Source organism: Eptatretus burgeri, chromosome 5, assembly GCF_056783735.1.
Source record: "Eptatretus burgeri isolate ZD-2024b chromosome 5, Ebu_testis_v1, whole genome shotgun sequence".
Classification (NCBI taxonomy): Eukaryota; Metazoa; Chordata; class Myxini; order Myxiniformes; family Myxinidae; genus Eptatretus; species Eptatretus burgeri.
In genome coordinates, this window is record NC_140965.1 from 119,121,047 (window position 1) to 119,134,268 (window position 13,222).

A 13,222-nucleotide genomic window follows, 5' to 3' on the forward strand; every position below is an offset into this window, starting at 1 on the left:
AGAGAGCTTACACTGACAGAAATGGCCTTATTAATGTGTATGACCACCATTGTCTCCAATATTGGAAACATGTCATCAGTCAATTTTGGCTATCGCGGTGAATTTTGTGCCGTACTTTAACCAGGTCCACTTGCAGTTGATCAACAATCTTTGGTCGTGAAGTCCCCCACAAACAAGCCTCCTGTTGATGTCGAGATCACGTTCAATTGGATGCAAGTCTGGAGATCGTTCAGACCATTCAAAGCAAGTTTGTGGTCCTGCAGTGTAGTGTTGGCAACATTCCAGTTTGGACAGGCATTGTCATTGATAAAGATAAGGTTGGGCAAGAGGGATGACTGCAGGTTTAACAATATCTTTGCTGCAGCTGACATCAGGAAAAACAACCCTCCAAATGATTAAAAGATCAGTTCTTCAGCCAACTTGAATGCTTGCTCCCACCATCATGCTGCCCCCTCCACCAAATCGATAAAGCTACATAATGGTATCGCTCAAACATTGCTCCACACATTGTCTCCAGAATCTAGAATGTCCATTGTCGAAGTCTTGACTACACTCTGCGAAAATAAAAATAACATTGTGTCAACGATTTAACCTCCAGTTGTGATGTTGTGGCCCATTTCGTATGCTGCCGTTGTGTAAGATACTGAGGAGTGTGGTCTTATGGACCGAATACCACTCGAATAAAGCATGTTCCAAACTGTCTGGGTGACAATTTGATGTTAATTGCTCTTTGCAGGTAATTCTTGTGAGATCTTGTTTAACAACAGTAATCCTTAGGCAACCTGAACAAGGTAATCTGTCTTGTCTGATGGTACCTTGTCATTTACCCGAGCAATGACATTGGAATGAACATTGTACTGGGAAGCAACGGCAGTCTTAAGTCATACTGACATGAACTTTGCCGATGGGCATTCGCCAACTCGTTTGGTTTTAAATCGTTCTTGAGCCATTCCTAAACTGAGTTGGATTATACAGATGGCATATTTATATCGGGTAAATGACAGAGGTTGTGTGCATACATGTACACAGCTTTTGTGAGAAATGTGAATTTTGAGGATCGCTCAGTTCCGGTGATGATATTTGAAACAGTACGTGTTGCTCGTCCAATTTTATATTAATAGCCATGGTTTGCGTGCACACGCCTCATCAATTCCTGAACTGAATCCATCATTTATTACCTCCGTCACCGAAGGTGAAGGAGGTTATATTTTCTCATCTCTCTGTCTTTGTTTGTTTGTTTACAGGATATCTCAAAAAGTTGTTGACGGATCCGGACGAAATTTTGTGGACAGGTTGGGTGTGTGACAAGGACGAACTGATTAGATTTTGGTGAAGATCTGGATCCGACTACTGGAATTTTAAAAAGTGATTCTTCACCATTGAGAGATAGGGCTAAACCGATATATAACACGATATCTCGAAAAGTTGTGGACGGATTCGGACAAAACTTGGTGGACACGTTGGGTGTTTGGCAAGGACAAATTGCTTCAAGAGGTGGGTTTGGAGCGACGGCTTTACTGTTAATTTTAATTATCTTGCAATTTTGTATTTCTGGGCGAACATTCCTCTTTTCTATATTCTGAGATTGCCAGGTTTGGATAAGACCAAGAAACTTGTATTTAATTTATCTGATGAAATGGACTGTAATATTGAACCTTGAATTTGAGGCAGTGAAGTATCACCAAAAGTGAAGTTGGATTATGTGGGTGTATTGCAAGGCATTGACTGTGATGTTTCAGAATTTTATCCAAATTTATTTTATCCGTGAGCATATTTTATGTTTTAAAAAAAATAATTCCCATTGGGTACCTTTTGATCGCTTGTTGTGAATACCATTGGTTTTTGAAAAGGACGAACAATCCCTTCCAATACAATGATATCCATTCCTCTGCCCCTTAACCAAATTGAAACTTTTATTGTTGCTGCCAAATCCAGCTTATTTATTTATATTTTAATCTCAATTCCACTTTTTGTTTTTCTTATTTAGAAAGCTGGCCCGACGGTTACCAAGGTTGTTACTGTGGTGGCTAAGAAGATGATGAAAACAAAAACCAAAGGGGAGCTCATGGAGAATGATCAGGATGCATTGGAGGTATTTCCTGTTATTTTAAACTTTTGTTTTTGCATATCTGTTTAAAATTCGATGGTCGGCCACATTACCAGTGATATTGATATTCTATTGTTCAGTACATTATATGGAACCAGATTTGTTCACCTTGCCTATTCCCAAAGGGACTGGAGTGTGTGCGTGCGCGCGCGTGCGTGTATGCAGGAAGGCCTACCCAGATTAATATCGTTCATTTTCAGAACTACTGTCATTTAAATACTCAAAGGCTCTCCATTGTGAAATGCTTTATCTTATTACCCATGCACGGAAAGCGAAAAGTGGGGTTAAGCAATTGGTTACCTTCTGTCTGTCTTTCTATCCTTCTGTCTAAAAACGTCAGTTTATGATCGAGGAACAAATGAACTTAAATTAAATGTTATATTTTGAACACGAATCGGAAAACAAACTGAGTTTATCAGTACTTTGGCTCTGAATTTGTCCCAATTTGCACAGACAGAAGTGGGATTTTTTTTTTTTTTACTCTCTGTCTGTTTGCCTGTCTGCCTGTCTGTCTGCCAGTCAAACAGAAAAAAAAATCATTCCAAATGGGAAACTTGCTGTTTCTAAGGGTGTTTCAAAGAAAGGACTTGAACAACAGATGCAAAGAACGAATGTAATTTGTTAAATTTGGTGGTGTAAAGGACGTTGCATCAATAGCTGTAAATTTCCGGAAAAAGTTTTTTTTTTCGACGACCTGTAAAATCTTTATTTTATTTCAATTGATTTATATACTTGAATACTAAAGAGCACAAATCCACCTTTTAGCACTTTCACAACCATTCCGTTTAGCAGAACTTGAACAAATGTATCATGGCATTTTATGTTGTCACAACCAATCAAATTTGCCGTTTGTAGACCGTGCCTTTGTCCTTGTTTCTCAAGACTGCTGCATGGGGTTAATGTGTTCTATTGACTCTGTAGTTTTATTGTGCAATTGCTCACTTTATTTGCCTCTGATTTGATGTAAAGTTTGAGATAAATTTATAAACAACAGGAGATCTTGGAAGGGAGAGGGATGGGATGGGGTACACGGGGTAATCAAGATGGACACTACATGGACTTTCAATAAGAAAAAGGGAATTTGAAGTGGGTGGGTTAACAGGGGTAGAAGAAATCATGGTTTTGGATGGGGAAAGATGTGAGATGGTGGTAAACAGCTGTTTTGAAGACCTGGAGGAAAGAGTGGGGTTGAACAGAGTGTGGGAGTTTATTCCAAAGGTGTGAAAAAAGAAGAATGAAAGAGTGAAGGTGAGCAGTAATTCTTGATCTTGTGAGTTTCACCAGAATGGGGTTGCTGGCGGACCTTGAGCGCCCTGTAGAAATATCGGGGGGATAGAGCACAGACAGTGCAGGGGGTGCAAGGTTGGAGAGGAGTCGGTAGAAGACAGAAGGCCCACCAACCTGCCTGCAGGGAGAGAGTAAATGACCCAAAGACTCTGCTCCATCGTGGGAGAAACCAATGATCATAATAAGCCTTGGTTTTCACAGCGTAAAGCCGAGTGAGGTGTGAGGCAGGAGCACCATCTCAGAGGGTAGAGCAGTACTCCAAGCTGGAAATGAAATCTTTGTATGTGGTTAAGGACTCAGGTGTGCTGGCTTCGGAGGCCAGCTTGGAAATGTGGCTTTCCCAGGAAAGATCATGGCAGATAATGAGACCCAAAAGCTTGAATGAAAGGACTATTTCAAGAGGATTGTTGAGAAAGTAGATGGGGATGGGGGGGGGGGGGTTCCAGACGGTCCTTTCGGAGAGGCATCGTTAAAGTGTGAGATTTGTCGCGATTGAAGGACTTGTTCCAAGTGTTTGACCAGCTTGTGATTTTATGTAGGTCTGCAGAAAGTGAAGAGGCTGCTTTCTGCCGATCTGAGGGATGAGAGGTGGCATGGCAGAGGGTGGTGTCATCAGCAAAAAGATAAAGAGGATTTTCCAGAGATTAGGAGAGATCATTGATGGAGATCAGACAAAGCACAGGGCCCTTAGCACTGCCTTGACGAACTCCATCCTGGACAGTAAGAGGTGATGAGAGAATTCCATAAAGAGCCACACATTGACTCTTAAAAGAGAGGAAGTTCGCAAGCCATGAGTGGCGATTGCCTTGGATACCATAAGAAGAGTTTGGTGAGCAGTGTGGATGCCAGACTGTATCAAAAGCTTGCGATATGTCTAGGGTGATCGCTCTGATCTCATGTTTGGCATTAAAGACCTCCATCCATTGTTGGGAGAGCAGAAGCAGCATATTCATGGTAGAGCGACCTGGTTTGAATCAAAATTGATGGTCGGAAATCAAGCCATTGGAGAAGACTAATGATTTGATGTCGGAAGCGATGTTGGCTTCCATGACCTGGCTCATGATTGAGAGAAGGCTTATTTGTCTGTAGTCAAAGGGATCTGTTTTGCACCTTTTTTTGCAGGGCAGTAATGTTTGCTGATTTCAAAGCAGATGGCAGATGACCTTGAGCAAATGAGAAGGTGAATAGAACAGAGAGAGGGTGTGCAAGAGCAGCAGAGCAGGTTTCTCGGACACGTGGGCTGATGCCGTCTGGTCCTGTTACAGAATCAGTCGTGGTTTGACAGCAAGCTCTCCATCTTGTCAGGAGAAATGGACACATAGTCCAGGAACAGCTGGGTGCGACTGGATAAGGTCGGTAACAGAAAGCGATGGGTTTGGGGCACAACATTTAGAAGCAAACACATAGTTTAGGCATCCAGCCTTTTCATGGGCACTCTCAGCTGTGGAGCCATTTAAGGTAACGGAGCCATTTAAGGTAACGGAGAAAGGGGGACCATACACCAGAAACAGACTTCACCAGATGCCACCAGGATTTGGAGGAGAGAGACAGAGATTTGAGAGTTCAATTTTGAGATCAGAGAGATGTTGTTTCCTGGCTCTCAGGTTAGACACACACTTGTTCCAAGCTTTGTGGAAGGGAGATTGCCCTCTGTTGGATTTGCCTTCCATGAGGCAAAGGCAAGTTGTTTCAGGGCAACTGCCTCACCACAAGCTTCAGTGCACCATTGGCGGGAGGAAGAGTATAACAACTGAAGACGAGATGGGATAAATCTGTGCATGAGGGAGATCAAATTTCTTTGAAAAAATTCCCAGGATGAGTTAATATCGGTGAGAGTAGAAATGGGAGACCAGTCTGGAAGTTGATGGCTACTTTAAGTCCCTGAATGTTGGCCTTCGTGAAATGCGAGACTCTTCGGCGCTGAGGTGGCTCTAAGAACGGCCAGAGAGATGTTCACTTTAACAAGCATATGGTCAGATGACTCATTTGGAGAAGAAGAAGAGCAGACATTTGTCATAATGAAATCCAGAAGAGATGATGTACTTACAATCAGTAATCCAGAAGAGTTTACTGAGATCCAGGTCGGGAAGTTCACAGATTGTGTTAGTCCCAATTAGTCGCAAAAATCCTTTGCTGAAGTGCCATGGCAGGTGAGAGAGGTATCCACACCCAGCCAACTGGCATGATGACAAATAAAATCACCACATGTGAGGGAGTGTTGGGATGAGTGGATAGAAGTTGGTCCATGTTTACAGTGAGTGAGATTTAAAGGGAGTCATCAGTGTTTGGTGGACAGTGAAACACACAGATAAACAAGAGGTGGGAGCGGAGGGGAAGCCATAGCCAGAGGTATTCCTGGGGGTGTGGGGGAGTGAGGGCAGTGCATGGAGAGTGAGGAATAGAGTTTTTGATAAAGAGAGCAGCTTTGCCACCAGGAAGATGCTCAGGTCTATCATACCAGATGAGGGAAAGATACTTCGGAGTCAGCGACGTCTTGAAGGAGGAAAGTTTCTGTTGAACAGATTATGTCTGGTTTGACAGTGACAACCTGCATGGAAAGATATGTCAGGTTAAGCAAAAGCCCTTTATGTTTGAGGTCCCCACTGTCAAGGAAGAGGGAGAGGAGGAGGCTTTGGGTGCAGGGGAGTGGAGGGTGAGGGAGCGTCGGACGAGGTAGGAGGAGGGGGAGGAAGGGGAGAGCTGTTGACAGTGTGTAGGAGATTGCAGAAGAGCTGGGGGAGAGGACAGGGTGAGAAGGAGGACAAAAGGCGAGGTGGTGATGAGATGAGGAATAGTGGTGAGTAATAAGAGAGAGCCAACGGAATTTGAAGATTGGAGGAGGTGGAGGAATGAGTTTGAGGAGAGAGGATGGGGGAAGGAGGAAGCTTTGTGGATGTGAGTAGGGGCAACTTTGAAAGGGGCAGTGAGGTGGGAGATTTGAAAGAGAGAGTGAGGGGGGGGGATTTTAAGGGGGAGTGAGGGGGATATTTTAGCGGGGAGTGAGGGGAGATTTTAAGGGGAGTGAGGGGGAGGTTTTAAGGGGAGTGAGGAGGGAGATTTTAAGGGGGAGTGAGGTGAGATTTAAAGTTGGAGCGAGGAGTTTTTAAGGGGGAGTGAGGGGAGATTTTAAGGGGAGAGTGAGGAGGGAGATTTGAGGGAGACGAGTGCGGTGGGAGATTTGAGGTAGAAGTGTGCGGTGGGAGATTTGAGGTAGAAGAGTGCGGTGGGAGATTTGAGGTAGAAGAGTGCGGTGGGAGATTTGAGGTAGAAGAGTGCGGTGGGAGATTTGAGGTAGAAGAGTGCGGTGGGAGATTTGAGGTAGAAGAGTGCGGTGGGAGATTTGAGGTAGAAGAGTGCGGTGGGAGATTTGAGGTAGAAGAGTGCGGTGGGAGATTTGAGGTAGAAGAGTGCGGTGGGAGATTTGAGGGAGAAGAGTGTGGCGGGAGATTTGAGGGAGAAGAGTGCGGCGGGAGATTTGAGGGAGAAGAGTGCGGCGGGAGATTTGAGGGAGAAGAGTGCGGCGGGAGATTTGAGGGAGAAGAGTGCGGCGGGAGATTTGAGGGAGAAGAGTGAGGCGGGAGATTTGAGGGAGAAGAGTGCGGCGGGAGATTTGAGGGAGAAGAGTGCGGCGGGAGATTTGAGGGAGAAGAGTGCGGCGGGAGATTTGAGGGAGAAGAGTGCGGCGGGAGATTTGAGGGAGAAGAGTGCGGCGGGAGATTTGAGGGAGAAGAGTGCGGCAGGAGATTTGAGGGAGAAGAGTGCGGCGGGAGATTTGAGGGAGAAGAGTGCGGCGGGAGATTTGAGGGAGAAGAGTGCGGCGGGAGATTTGAGGGAGAAGAGTGCGGCGGGAGATTTGAGGGAGAAGAGTGCGGCGGGAGATTTTAGGGAGAAGAGTGCGGTGGGAGATTTGAGGGAGAAGAGTGTGGTGGGAGATTTGAGGGAGAAGAGTGTGGTGGGAGATTTGAGGGAGAAGAGTGTGGTGGGAGATTTGAGGGAGAAGAGTGCGGTGGGAGATTTGAGGGAGAAGAGTGTGGTGGGAGATTTGAGGGAGAAGAGTGTGGTGGGAGATTTGAGGGAGAAGAGTGTGGCGGGAGATTTTAGGGAGAAGAGTGCGGTGGGAGATTTGAGGGAGAAGAGTGTGGTGGGAGATTTGAGGGAGAAGAGTGTGGTGGGAGATTTGAGGGAGAAGAGTGCGGTGGGTGATTTGAGGGAGAAGAGTGCGGTGGGAGATTTGAGGGAGAAGAGTGTGGTGGGAGAAGAGTGGTTGGGGGAGATTTGAGGGAGAAGAGTGATTGGGGGAGATTTGAGGTGGAAGAGTGATTGGGGGAGATTTGAGGGAGAAGAGTGATTGGGGGAGATTTGAGGGAGAAGAGTGCGGTGGGAGATTTGAGGGAGAAGAGTGTGGTGGGAGATTTGAGGGAGAAGAGTGTGGTGGGAGATTTGAGGGAGAAGAGTGCGGTGGGTGATTTGAGGGAGAAGAGTGCGGTGGGAGATTTGAGGGAGAAGAGTGTGGTGGGAGAAGAGTGGTTGGGGGAGATTTGAGGTGGAAGAGTGATTGGGGGAGATTTGAGGGAGAAGAGTGATTGGGGGAGATTTGAGGGAGAAGAGTGATTGGGGGAGATTTGAGGTGGAAGAGTGATTGGGGGAGATTTGAGGTGGAAGAGTGATTGGGGGAGATTTGAGGGAGAAGAGTGATTGGGGGAGATTTGAGGTGGAAGAGTGATTGGGGGAGATTTGAGGTGGAAGAGTGATTGGGGGAGTTTTGGGGTGGAAGAGTGATTGGGGGAGATTTGCGGTGGAAGAGTGATTGGGGGAGATTTGAGGGGGAAGAGTGATTGGGGGAGATTTGAGGGGAAGAGTAATTGGGGGAGATTTGAGGTGGAAGAGTGATTGGGGGAGATTTGAGGTGGAAGAGTGATTGGGGGAGATTTGAGCGTAATTTGGGGGAGGGGGGTGGAATTTGAGTAAGAAGGGTTCAGTTAGGTTTGGGATGGGGGCATGTGCAGGAGCAATGATGTACTGCAGCTTGATCTCTCTGACATCCTCCCCAGAATCTAGTCCATACAAGTGCTGAAAAGTGTGGGGACCAGCACACACCCCTGACGAACTCCAGTAACAACTGGAAATAAGTCTCATTACCAGAGTATATTTCAGACATCAGATTGATCAGTTTTGGTGGCACCCCACTAAGATCAAGAATCTTTCAGAGGGCATCCCCAAATCAATGAATCAAACGCTTTGCTGAGATCAACATCAGCTGCAAGCAGCCCCTGCGAAACTCTCATCTGTGTTTGATGAGGACCCGAAGAGCAAGGATACGGTCAGTCGTTGACCGCTTTGGTGTAAAGTCTGACTGCTCTGGGCGCTGATGCTCAAGCAGATGGTGGTGAACCCGATCAAGAATAATTATCCGAGCAATGACCTTGTCCAACACTGAGAACAGCGTCACCCCTCAGTCGTTCTTGCTGTCCTGGTGATCACCCTTCCCTTTCCAGAGCGGGACAACAAGACCCCTCTTCCAGTCAGATGGGATGATGCCTGTGTTCCTGGCAGAGCACAGAACTGCTGCAACAACATGAGTGCAGCATTTCCACCAGCCTTGAGAAGTTCATCATGGATGCCACAGATCCCTGGAGCTTTACCCCATTTCAACCGGTTCACCACAGCCTGTGTTTTCACAAACGAAGGTGGTTCACAGTTGATTGGAGGGTCAGCAATGGGGATAGTTATGCCCTTGACATCCAACTCGACAGCCGGTGGGTCAGCATGGTGCAGCCGCTCAGAGTAACCGATCTTGTGGGTCTTCACTTCGGATGCCTCTGTCAAGAGTCCAGTGGGCTCTGCTCTAACAGCAGCTCACCGAGGGATGGGTTTGGAGGAACGCAATGCACAAATTATTCTGTTAGCAGTATGAGAATTGCTCATTCAGAGGTGATGCTCCACTCCTTCACAGATTCCTCGTATATCGGTCTGCTTGTCCGCCCTTGGTGCATGTACAGTTTTACGCCTCAGCTCCCTGAACAGCTCAGTTCTGTCATAAAGCCTGGCCCTGCGACTCTGGTCAATGGTATTCCGTGTCCCTTTGGAGACAAAGTCCCTCTTCGCCTGACGGTGAGTTCCATGACATCCACCGGCAACATCAAGGATGGTCGTCTTGAAGGCACTCCACAACTCGTCAGGATTCCTCACAGCACCCAGACCCCCCCCAAATCCCCACTCAGCCTGTTCGCAAACTCCTCAGCTACACTCTCATCCTTGAGCTTGCCAACATCCAGCCGAGGCTGGGATGGTATCATTCTCCTGGATTTAAGCTGCAACTTCAGAGAGGCGACAGCAAGCCTGTGGTCGGAATTGAGGAACTGATCACTCCGGTAGACCCTGCAGTTCTGAATCATCCTCCAGCGACCATCAACGATCACCTGGTCAATATCCTTTGCCACACCACCAGTGTTGGAAACCAAGTCCTGTGATCAGGCTATGGGTGCTGAAACCATAAACCAGCCATTCCTAAGTCCACGACTTCTTGCAAAGTCAAAGAGCTTAGTGTTATTCTGCTTCACAGTTCCAGACCCATGGGGACCGACACATGTCTCATAGCCATCCCAATCAGTGCCAGTTGATGCATTGAAATCTCTCAAGATTAGAATAGTATCTCATCTGCAGCATTGATCAACCACAGACTCAAGAGCGGCATAGAATGCCCCCTTCACAGTGAAATCGGTCGCCTCAGTCGGAGCATATATAGACACCAATAAACTGACACCAAAGGAGTGATGAATCCTTAGTTTCATAATACGCTTGTTGACTGGTGGTTTTTCCTCAATTATCATGGGAGTCAACTTATTGGACACAGCCACAGCAACTGTTTCGGCATGGAAACCATCAGAACGACCAGAGCAGTCGTAGGTGTGGCTACTATCCGGTCTCTCAACCTCAGAGAGTGCTGCAATACCAATGTTAAAGTGCTGGAGCTCAGATAATAGTAGAGACAAGTGATAATCTTCTCTTAGGGATAGGACATTCCAGGCACCCACCTGAAGGGACCGCCTCAGGAGAGGAGTCCATCGTCTGGTGGACAACACCTCAGCACCACCCTGACACACACTACCCCAATCCAACTTGGGAAGGTTACCCTGTGTTTGTCCTCCTTTAATCAAAGAGTGGGGTTCTCGAAGCCTTTGCCCCAATCCCGTCATCCGGTGAGCTGCCTTGTGAAGAGCAGCTGCACATGAGGTACTCCCACGGAGTGGATTTTCACTTTTCTTTATGTTTTTCGTGTGTTTTGCGGAGTGAATTGTTTTACGGTGGCCGAAGTACAAATTCTGCACAAACCTCCTTTAAAAAAGGTAACCCAACTGCAGGAGGTTGTCCACAGACACAGTTAGGCACAAGATATGGATGGTTTTTGGCTCACAAGGAGCTGCTCCACCCTTTGACAGGTTTTGTTTTTGTCCTGCTGGGTGTCCATATACATAGACCCTCCTCACCAGGAAACCTTGGGGGAGAGTCATTTTAGTCGCTGACACCACGACCATGCAACAGGTTCGTACAGGTTTACATAGTAACTATAGCAAGTCACAGATCTGATCTGGCCTGACCTGACAAGGCAGAGGGGTGAAGGGGGTGATTTGAGGGAGGATGATGGTGGTTCAGGGAGATTTGAGGGAGATTGGTGAGGGAGGGAGAAGGGTGAGGGGGTGGGGGCAAGATTTGAGGGGTGGGGTGGGGCGGGGGGGGGAGAAAAGGCAAACGCGATCGTGCACACAAACTCGGAAATAGTTAAGCTTCAAAGAACCCGATTTGAAAAGTCTCAATACTCACAAATTGGCACAAGTTTTAAAACAAAACCGAACTATAAACTAATGCACAGTAAACACTGAGACAACAAAATAACAGTAAAACACCGGAATAACATCTTTTGAGACAGTCAGAAGACCACCATGAATACATGACGAGTTGAAAAAACGAAACCGGAAGTGAGTGAAACTGCTTTTCTGTTCGACGGAACTTCCATTTTGTTTGTAGCTTGGTTTGAGGATGTTGACTTCATTGATCAAAGAATTAACATGTTTCTAACATCACTTTTGTCGATGTTTTCTTCCTGAGTTTGTGACTAAAGGATGTTTCAAAAAGAGTGATGCAACTTTAAATGTTTATTTACAAAGAAACAAAAAGCTCAGGGACGTGAACCAAACATTTATAGAAAGCTTATGACATGGTTTTCTCTATCACTGATTGTTATTGCAGTGAGTTACTGCAAAAGTTGGTGAGAGCCCAAGGTCTGAAATTGGCATCTACACAAAATCCTTGTAATTGACATTCTCGATGTGTGCCCTTCCATGGTTCAGACAGGCATTGATCCTGACTCCAAAGTTCTGTCCAACTTTCCTGGAGGTCTCATGTGGCACTTCTTGGAGGTCTCATGTGGCACTTCCTGGAGGTAGTCTGACACCTCCTGCTTCAGATCATCCAGCGTGGCAGGGCGATTGGTATCCATCCTGTCACTGAGCCAATTTCACGTCTCAGGTCTCATTTTCATGTCATCTTGACTCTGTTTATGCCGAATAGAGATGATGTATGGGAAAAGCTTCAGTTCCTTCGTGAGAGGATATGCCAGACTGATGTTGGTTTGATGCCTAGCTCCCGGGAATTCTGGCGGTGGGACTTCTTGGGATTGTCCACCGCAGAATCCCGCACAGCATCTCTGTTGGCTTGGCTCTTGGTTACTGATGCTGGCCTGCCACTGTTGTCCTTGCTCTGGTTGTGCACTGTACCCTTGTGCTAAAAATGTTTCACAATACGTTGAATGGCACAATTTGTGGGTCCATCATGTGTTCGATGCCTGGTGTTGGCTTAATGGTTAGGATGGTGGGCTTGGAATCCCAGGTCAGGTCAGGTATGGGAGCATGCCCCCCTGGAGCAGCGTGTCACTGCTTCCACGATCCTAGGCTCCTGAGTTGAAATCCCCCTCAGCTGTTGAAATAATACCAGTTGGGGTTGACTCTGCCTGTCATCCTTCCGAGGGCGGCAAAATGAGTACCAGTTTGCTGTGTCAGAGTGGCGACCCATCCCGGATTGTGCCCAATAGCCAAGGAGACTGCTTCGGCAGCACCAATGCTCTTCACAGAGTATGGTCCCGATGGATGGATGGATGGATGGATGGATGGATCACGTGTTCTGATGTTGTCTTCCCGGCAGAACCTCCGGCAGGTGTCAACATATGACTTAATGTCATACCACAGAGCCACCACTTTTGTCTTCTGCTTCACTGTCAATGGCATAGTTGAGGTACAGAGCGAGAAATCCCAGGGAACAAATACCACAGTAACCCCACCAATCCCTGAAAAGGAAAACGGTATTGGTCAAAAAACAAATAAATGGCAGGAAGTCAAAGTTGTATCAGTCTTTTTGAAACACCCTGTATTTCACATGTAACTGTTTCTCTTTGTTTATGACTGTGTTTCTGCGTATGTGATGTTGCATTAATTTAAGGCACATGGTGCTGGAGGTTGTACATTAGCACGTGCAGGACAAAGACATTTTAAGACGTCAATAGACTTTTTACATGAATTGCAAGAAATTTGTTTGACAATGGACAAACACACATGGCACAAGGGGTTTGAACCTGGGTTCCCTGCATATTTCACTGAGGGTTGAGACGGGAGCACGAACAGGAAAACCCCAACGGATCACAATTTTGTGTCTGCAGAGTGAACATCAAATCAGGATTATTTGTTCCATAATATTTGAGCATTGTGTGGATTGCACTCAAAGCAAAGTGTCATTACCTCCGCCACCGATGTCTCAAAAAGTTGTGGATGGATTCAG

At 46.5% G+C, this 13,222-nt stretch overlaps 1 protein-coding gene across 1 annotated transcript in view; it reads left to right on the forward strand.

The window, feature by feature from the left end:
• The window catches only part of DDX46 (DEAD-box helicase 46), a 92,416-nt gene that overhangs the window by 24,249 nt on the left and 54,945 nt on the right, over positions 1 to 13,222 (forward strand). The window contains exon 7 of the mRNA XM_085883496.1: positions 1,988 to 2,092. Coding sequence (XP_085739622.1) covers positions 1,988 to 2,092 — 105 coding nt within the window. The remainder of the gene's footprint in view (positions 1 to 1,987; positions 2,093 to 13,222) is intronic.